We start from the raw sequence: 9,427 nt of genomic DNA on the forward strand, positions 1-9,427 counted from the left end.
ACTACACAACCAAAACTATTCTCTCCCAGGTATATAGTCATCTTTGAATTATGAAATCTAGTGATCTTTTCTAGATCCTCATTCTACTCCATTCCCCTCTAGCTTTTATCCCTGTTGACCAAGAATCTTCTCTTTCTGGGTATTCTCTCCTCCCATAAGTGATGCTACATTTAACTTAAGTCTCCTCTTGACTTTAATTTCCTCAGTCCCCTTTGCTGGATAATCATTTTCTTCCCTCACATTAAAATATCTCTGTTCTACATCCTCATTCTCTTCTTTTTGTTCTCTCATGAGTTCGGTGATCAGTTCTTAGGTTACCCAAATCTCTTATGTCTAGCTCTGTCTCCCAAACTCCAGAAATGCATTAGAGTCCATTGAACTTTACAAACTTTAAAGTACTACATAAATGTAGTAAATACTACATAATAATAATAATAATAATAATAATATATAAATACTACATAATAGTACTATTACTATTGTTACTACTACTACAAGTACCACTACCATTACCACCACCACCACCACCACCACTACTAGTAGTATGACTACTACTAGGTGCCACTGGATTTTTCCACCTGAATGTCCTGGAAATCTCAAACTCAACATGTTCAAAATAGAATTCATTATGTTTTCCCCCAAACCCATCTCTCCTCCAGTATTCCCCATTTCTTTGATGATACCACCTTCCTTTTGGTCAGCTAAGTATGTATCTTTGGAGTTATACCAGATACCAGTTATTGTCAAGTCTTGTAGACCCTACCTTCTTAGCACTTCTCTGTGACTTCTCTCCACTTCCACAATCTAGACCTTAGTTTAGACCCTCACCACTAATTGGCCTCCCTGCTTCCTGTCTCCATTCTCGTAGCCATCTTCCATATGCACAGCTCTAAACGGACATACCCAAAATATGGGTCGGTGCTCCATTAGTCAGAAACTTTAAATTGCTCATTGTTGCCTCTAGGATTAAATGCAAGCTCCCTTAGCCATGCTTTTAAAGCCTTATTTCATGTAACCTCCCTTAATGTACTCTTTGTTCTAGTCGGTTTGTCCTCATAGATGTGTCCCTTGTAGGTGTCATTCCATCCTCTCTGTGCCTTTACATAAATGGTTCTCCATGTCTGGGATCCTTCCTCATCTCTAGCTTTCTTCATAACATAGCACAGGCACCACCTCCTCCAGTACTCTCTTCCTGAGCTCCCAGTCATTAGCACTCTCCTTTTTCTTCATACTGCTTTGCATTACTGTCTATTTGCTTATTTGTGTATATGCTGTATTTCCCACAGCTGCAATAGAATGCAGAGTCCTAGAGGACAGGGAGTAGTCTTTTCTATGTGTATCTAGCACCTAGAAACAGTGCCTTATACATAGGTGATTAATATGTGTTGAAATGAATTGATTTCATAGTATCTATTCAGCATTTGAATGGATCTAATTATTATTTTTGAGGGATATTAATTTTTTCATTTTTTTTTATTTTTAGCAATTTTTTTACATTGTGAGTTCTGGAATTCTCTCCCCCACCCACTGAGAAAGAAAGCGATATTATATCAATTATACTTTTGAAAGCATGCAAACTATATTTCCTTATTAGCCATGTCACAAAGAAAGCAAGAAAAATAAAGTGAGAAAACTATACTTCAATTTGCACTCAGGGTTCATTAGTTCTTTCTTTAGAAGTAGATAGCATTTTTCATCATGAATTCTTTTGAATTGTCTGGGATCATTGTGTTGATCAGAGTAGCTATGTCTTTCAAAGTTTATCACCCTTATAATATTGTTATTACTGTGTACAATGATCTTCATGGTTCTGCTCACTTCACTTTGCATCAGTTCATACCTTCCCATGTTTTTCTGATACCATGCCCCTCAACATTTCTTATGGCACAATATTTGGATCTAATTTTGGGGAGATTTTTCCTTAGATATAGCCAATATCTACCTGAACATAATTATACTCATCAGTCCTAGTTCTGAGCTCTGGGACCAAGCAGAACAAATCTAATTAATCACTCTTCGTTATGACAACCATCTTGGAACACAGTCGTCATGTGCCCCCTGTCTTTCCTTTGGGCTTAATGCTTCTCTGCCCCAATTCCCCAGTTCATTCAGCTGATTGTAAGATGGCATGGTTTTCTTTTTCTGCATCATTGTTTACTCTCTTTGGTATACATTATAGTTGGTCAAAGTACCTCTTAAAATGTGTTACCCAGAACTGAACATTATCACAGATGTCTTTTCACCAGGGTTAAAATACAACTGGATAGTGTGAAATCAGAGTTGGAATTACACAACCTAGGTTTCAATTAGAATTCTGCTTCTTAGAACCTTTGTAACCTTGGACAATTCACATAACCTCTGCAGGCCTCAGTTTCTTTATATATAAAATTAAGGGTTGGGACAACTTATTTGGCTGCTATCCTACACTCATTGGTTTTGAGTCAATAGCTTGAAAATCCTATAGTTGCTTTACAAATAAACTGTCGTCTAGTCATGTTTCCCCTATCCTGTATTTTTATAGTTGATTTTAGAAATCCAATAGTTTAATCAGTTTCCATTCCATCTAACTCTACCTTTATCCAACAGACATCTGTTCATCTTGTCCACAAAGATGTGAATGAGGAATTTTGTCAGATGCTGTTCTGATGGTCAGGTAGCCTGTCTCCATGGGATTCCCTGATTTTCCAGTCTATTAACCTTGTCAAAGGAAGTAAGGTCATTCTGAAATTGCTTATGTTTAATGATCCTATGCTGACTGGTAATGCCTATAATGGGGCATTCTAGAATTTTGACATAAACCTAAGTCCAGGTCATGAACCTAGAGTTTGAAAAATCTTACTTTCTGCCCCTTTCTGAAAATGGGGACATAACTTTAGAGATCACCAACATTGGTTCAGTTGTCACATTGGCAAGTTAATTCAGTACCCTGTCAGACCATCAAACCTGTTGACTTGAGTTCATTGGATTAACCAATCTTTTAACCTTTCCTCATTTATCTTGGGTTCTAATTCCCTTTTAAACATTTTTCCCTAGCTTTTCCAGCCTAAAGGGGCAGAAAGCAGAAAGAAAATGAGAATTCAGTAATTCTACCTTCTCATTATTGTTTATTATCCTTCAGACACCTTATCCTAGGCCTTGATCATCTCTTTTGCCTCTAAGGTGGCTTAAAAAACTTCTCTCCACTTTGAAATTCATCTCTCTTATAAACTCAAGGCTTATTTAATAATATTCTTGTCCATATTTCCTATGTGAAATGACAAGGACCTGAATCCCAATTTCTTTTCTAATCTCCTCTTTATATGATGAAGTTACAATGCATTTTTTTATAAAGCACCAGCTATAGTACTTTGTCCCCATTGGTAATACTGAGAGGTCATTGATTCAATCTGTTATCACTTAGAAGATTTGAGAAATCAACTAAATGATATTTCCTCTGTCTGAAAGAGTTGCTGAATGTGCCTTATTAAGTACCTGGCTTCCTACCAGGGAGTGATTTAAGCATAGAGGATACTCTGGTTTATTGCTTTTTGTTGTTATCATTTTATCATTATTATTACTACTACTTAACATCTCTCTAAATTTAAAAAAATGTACTGAATTTTTGGAGGGTGGCGAGATGGAGGGGTGTCCATTGATCCATAGCAGACATGCCATTAGCCATGCTAGTAGCATTTGATTTATTTTCGGGCAGACGTTGGTTTTCCATGGTAATAGGAGATAATAATTCACATATTTATAGTGTTTTAAATACATAGAGGGCTTTCCTCTCAACAGTCTTGTGAGGAAGTTAGGACAAATATTGTTACTACCATTTTATAGAAAACGTTTGGCTTAAAGATATTAATGACTTTGTGGGAATGGGGTTGCACAGTGGAAAGAACACTGGCTATGTGGTCAGAGGGACTGGGTAAAAATCCTACCTTTTACATCTACTGTTTTTACTAATATGTGACTTGGGTCAAGTCACTTAACTTCCTTGGGCCTCAGTTTCCATATCTGTAAAATGAGGGAGTTGGACCAGAGAGTCTTTAAGATTCTTTCTAAGCCCTAGATGTATACTCTTTTGTTTTCCCTGGCAAAGGTATAAAACAGCAAAGCTGTTACTCATTGAACTTCAAGTCCAAAACTCTGCTTTATTCCTAATATTTCTTAATCCGTTGCTTTTATCTTTTCACCCCCATCAGACATTTCTTTCAAACTTGTGCACTAGGAATCTAGAGACCCCAGTCCCAGCGTAGACCCTGTTGCTAATTAGCTGTGAGACCTTGGGCAAGTCCCTTAACCATTCAACCTCAAGTTTCCTTTCAATAAAATGAGACTATCGAACTGAATATTTCCTAAGATTCCTTCCAGCTCCTAACACCTGTTAAAGTCTAAGTTTGACTGATTTAAGTTTCTCTTTCTGGTCCTATTCACCCTCTATCAAATATATTACAAGATAGGAAAATGGAACAAAATGGAACAAAAAATAGGCAATTTGAGAAAGAAAATACATAGGGTGAGACCTTGATTAACACAAGTCTTACAACAAGCTGCTTTGTCCAGGGCTAGCCGGGTTTCCAAAGAAAACGACTTTATAAATCATTTGAATCAGTGCTGCCGGGATTTATAGATGTCTAGAAAAATACCTTCCCACGCAGCTTCTGTGCTTCCCCACCCAGTTGAAGATAAACAAAGTCAACCCCAAGCAAAACTGTGAAGTCTCCCAGCTGCCTCTCATTGTGCACCTTTCTACACTATCTGCCTCCTCCTCTGTCCTGCAGCTTCAGGAGCCCAATGCCCCTTTATTGATTGATCTGTTGTATTTTGACTGAAAAATCAGGCACAATGAAGTGTCACTTCAACTTGGCATTTTTAATCTCTCCTTGTGGAATGAAAGGCAACATATCTTCCTTGAAGGAATTAGAGACCTCAGCAAGGTCTCTTGCTTATTTGCAAGATTGCTTATTTTATTTCGCCAGGGCAGAGATCCTTAACCTGGAATGAATTTTTAACAGCAACAATGACAACAACAAACCTTTCAATAACTATTTCAATAATGATTTTTTTCTATAACCTATAGTTTAGTCAGTATTTTGAGAAGAGTCCATAAGCTCCTCCAGATTTCTTGTGGGGTCTATGATACAAAAAAAACTAAAAATATGTAGTCCAGGGGGATTCCTGAAATGACCTAACTCTGATGTTCAGCAGCACAGGGACATGAGGGTACGTGCTACCAATGTCAATCCTCCTTTATTCCCACACAATTTAAACTATTCTTTCCCTTGACAATCCTACTCCCCAACACACTCTCTCCTGGGTCTTGGACAATGATCCTTTTGTATAACACAACCACCTCTCTCTTCTTTCCACCAGAGCTCCCTTCTTCAGGGCCCCCAGTCAGCTCTGAAGCTATGATCCCATGATCCCTGGTGAAATCGTTGCACTTTTCCAACTTCTCAACTTTGCCTTCTCTAGGATCATCAAATAACCCTATAATATTTTTGCTAAAGGATTTTGATAACTGCAGGAGGCAGAGGGTGGTCTAATGGATAGAAAACTAGCCTCAGAGTTAGGATCACTTGGGTCTGAGTCCCATCTCTGCATACATACTGGTTTTGTGATGCTGGGCATGTCATTTGACATCAATTTTTTTTAAACTTTGTGTTCCAACTTCTCTTCCTCCCTCCCCACCCCACTCCCCAAGAACTAAAGCAATTCAGTATAAGTTATACATAAGTAGTCATGCAAAACATCTCCACATTAGCCAGGTTGTGAAATAAAACGGACAAAAACAAAACTTTAGATTAAGGAACTATCAAAAAAATGATGCTTCCATCTGTTTTCAGATACCATCAGTTCTTTCTCTGTAGATGGATTACAATTTTCATAAGTCTTTCAGTTATTTTAGATCTTTGCATTGCTGAAAATAACCAAGTCATTCACAGCAAATCATCTTACACTGTTGTTAAACGCTAAAATTCTAGCTAGTCTGTCTAAAATATCTAACGAGTGGTCACCAATAAATTATAAGCTTTAGCAAGAGTTAAACTTTTAAGCATTTATTAAGGAGAATAAGCATTTGGTAAAGAGAGAAGAAAAGACCTAGATTCCTATCTATTAAAGGGAGAGCGCATTTCTAGCTCCCTTCTCCACCAGCGTCCCCAGGAAAAGAGAGAGACAGAGTGCCCGGCTCCCCCTTCCTCCTCCCACCAGCAAATGTCACTTTCTGACACCAAAGAAAAGGCGCATGGTCTTGCCCTCAAAGACCTTCCTTCATGGCGGAGCTTTTCTATAGTAAGTCTCCAGTAGGTGGCGTCATTCCAATCATTACACTATTGCTGTTATTTTGTATACAGCACATTTCACTCTGCATCAGTTCATGTAGGTTTTTCCAGGTTTTTCTGATAGCATCCTGCTCATTATTTTTTTTGTTTCCAATAAAGTAACTAACAAAAATAATTATGTTTTAATCTGCATTCAAATACCATCAGTTCTGTCTCTGTAGATGGATTGCATTTTTCATAAGACCTTCAGAGTTGTCTTGGATCATTGCATAACTGAGTCATTCACAGCAGAACATCTCACAATATTACTATTATTTTGTATGTAGTAGAATTCACTTTGCATCAGCTCCAGTGGTGGGTGCAATGCATGCAGGTCCCTCCAGGTCTTTCTGATAGTATCCTGCTCATCATTTTTTTATAGTAAACTACATTCATATAGTACTTTAAAGAGAGATTTCCTTACCATGAACCTGTAAGGTTGATTATTGCAACAACAGTAATAGATGACTTTTATATAGTACCTTAAGCTTGACAAAGAATTTTCTTCACAATAGTGCTGGGCGTGTCATTTAACCCCTTAATGTCTCCCCTTAGTGCCTCCAAGCAACACCAGACTGGCAGAGCAAATGATCTGCAGTGGTGAAGGGAGTTTTCACATGGAAGGTTCCCTGTAACAATGAAATCACAACTCCAATCTCATTCCCTCTCCCCCTAGTCTCCCTTCCTCAAAGCTTGAAACTGCAGAGCAGCATACCTTGAGTTTGAAATAACAAAAGGTGGGTCAAGTTGTAGAACTAAAAGCCTTCCCTGATCCTTTCAGTTGTTGATGTGTTCTTCCTCCTCAATTTACCTTTTATTTCTTTATCTTGGTATCTGTTGCATTCTCTGTATAGAATGCATGCTCTCTGAGGACTGGTTGGGAGGTGAGGTAAAGTTTTATCTCCAGTGCCTTGCACATAGGTGCTTCCTAAATGTGAATTGAATTAAATATTTAATACGCTAATTATTATTAGTATACTAATATTACTATGCTAAAGTAAACTCCAGTTTATCTTGGTTTTTAACTTTTTAAATTTTTTAAGTAATTAATTTATTTTCTGGGGCAGTAAGGATTGTGACTTGCCCAGGGTCACACAACTAGTAAGTGTCAAGTGTCTGAGGCCAGATTTGAACTCAGGTCCTCCTGAATCTAAGGCAGGTGCTCTATCCACCGTTTTACCTAGCTGCCCCCTCTAGTTTATCTCGGATGAATAATCTGCAGATTTACCCTTAGAGAAATGATCTTTTTCAGATCCTTACCACAACAGATTTATAATGGAAAAATACTTAATGAGTACATCAATAAGCACTTATTAAGTACCCACTATGTGCCAGGAAAGTATTTGTGTACTACTACTAATCAATACTTCCATCTAAGAGCAGGGAGTTATATATGTCCCTTCATTATCAACTACTTCCAGGACTTGGAACTTTCCCTGCCTTGTCATAAGTCTTCCAGAAGGTCCACCCCCATTAGGCCTTCCTTCCATCTCCTACCTAGTTTCAGTTTTCTCTTCCCTCTGCTCTCTAAGATTCTCAGATATCTCTTTGCTGCTTTGGACATTATTTTAGTTATTTTTAATATACTTTTTTGTGGGGCAGTGAGGGTTAAGTGACTTGCCCAGGGTCACACAGCTAGTAAGTGTCAAGTGTCTGGGGCTGGATTTGAACTCAGGTCCTCCTGAATCCAAGGCCAGTGCTTTATTCACTGCGCCACCTAGCTGCCCCATATTTAATGTACTTCTGTGCCATGCCTGGCCTCTCCATGCCATCAATAGCCAACACCTTCTAATGTATTCCTGTGCTTCATTCTTTCCAACCCAGATTCTGAAGTTTCTGATAAAATGTTGGAATTCATTCTTTTCATTTACTTATTTCATTATTATTCCATTAAGTTTTTTTATTTGTGTAGATAAGTTATAGGCTATAGACTTGGAGGGTCTCCCTCTGGATCTCTATAGGAGGGACTATACAGTCTCTCAAGTCCAACTCTGTCATAGAAGGCAGTGTACTGTGGGTGGGTCCCCTTTGCTCTGAAATCACTTGTCTTCTATAATGGTGGTTAAGAAGAACAAGCCCCAGAGAGACCACATTAGTGAGCAGTAGTTTGAGAGGATGAGAATCTCTAAAAAGCCTCTCTTTCTTATGATAGTAAAAAATAAGGAAAGTCTAAATAACTCAGACTCTATGACTTCCTATTGTCACACCATTTGGCTGTGAGAGGTGTCTCTCGTTCTGTGATTACCAGGATTTTGAACTAATTTTTGTTTCTTTTCTTTTTTAACCAGGTTTCACCAAAACTCATACCAATGAAGCAAATTGTGACTTGAAGTATGGACTAAGCAGCATTCATTCCACTGCACTGTGGGGTTTCCTAACCACATAGGAGTTGATACAAAGGAAAGGAAATCCATGTCTATATCACATTTATATTTTTTCTAAGGATTGTGTGCCTAGTTTCCTTGTTATCTCAGGTTCTTTATAGCTTTAGAAACTTTTGTTCTCTGTAATAACATGTTTTAATAAAAAGATATGTAAGTATTTCTTACAAGAATAAATGAGGACTGAAGAATATGTCTTCTACAAGTGGTGCCCATGGAAATGTTGCCTTCTGGTTCAGTTGTATTTACATTAGTTTATATGTCATTATTCTGAGAAAACAGCCACATAGCAAGAATTTTGTCACAGTGCTTTCCTTCATAATTGAAATGAGACAAAATGTCACCATCCCTAGTAAAATCAAGGCCGAATTTTACAGATGGTATTGACAGACTTAAATGGAAATTTGTACAGAATATACTTGTCTCTTAAACATGAATGATGACTTTTTCTTCCATAACTCTTCCCCCTAATGCTGTACCCCACATATGTCACCTTGGGTCCTTGAAAAGCAAGTCTATTATCCCTGGAAAGCCACCACTTCCTTTCTAAGCAACACATTTTTTTCCTCTCCACTACAGGTAAACAAGAGTTTCCAGTCCTTTCAAAGGGGATGCAGGAAATTTTATGAAGGAAAAGGTGAATTTATGTTGGAGAAAGACTCACTTATAGTGATATCCTATAGATCAGATTCTTGAGTAGGCTATAGTAGGCTATTTCTACCTATCAAAATCAATTTGTGT

The 9,427-nt window shown here is 37.8% G+C and overlaps 1 protein-coding gene across 1 annotated transcript in view; it reads left to right on the plus strand.

Moving 5' to 3' along the window:
- Positions 1-9,123, plus strand: part of OXCT1 (3-oxoacid CoA-transferase 1) — a 187,469-nt gene extending 178,346 nt beyond the window's left edge. Inside the window, exon 17 of the mRNA XM_043979700.1 lies at positions 8,594-9,123. Coding sequence (XP_043835635.1) covers positions 8,594-8,635 — 42 coding nt within the window. The 3' untranslated portion in view covers positions 8,636-9,123. The remainder of the gene's footprint in view (positions 1-8,593) is intronic.
- Positions 9,124-9,427: the final 304 nt, after the last annotated feature.

The sequence above is a fragment of the Dromiciops gliroides genome, chromosome 1, assembly GCF_019393635.1.
Source record: "Dromiciops gliroides isolate mDroGli1 chromosome 1, mDroGli1.pri, whole genome shotgun sequence".
NCBI lineage: Eukaryota > Metazoa > Chordata > Mammalia > Microbiotheria > Microbiotheriidae > Dromiciops > Dromiciops gliroides.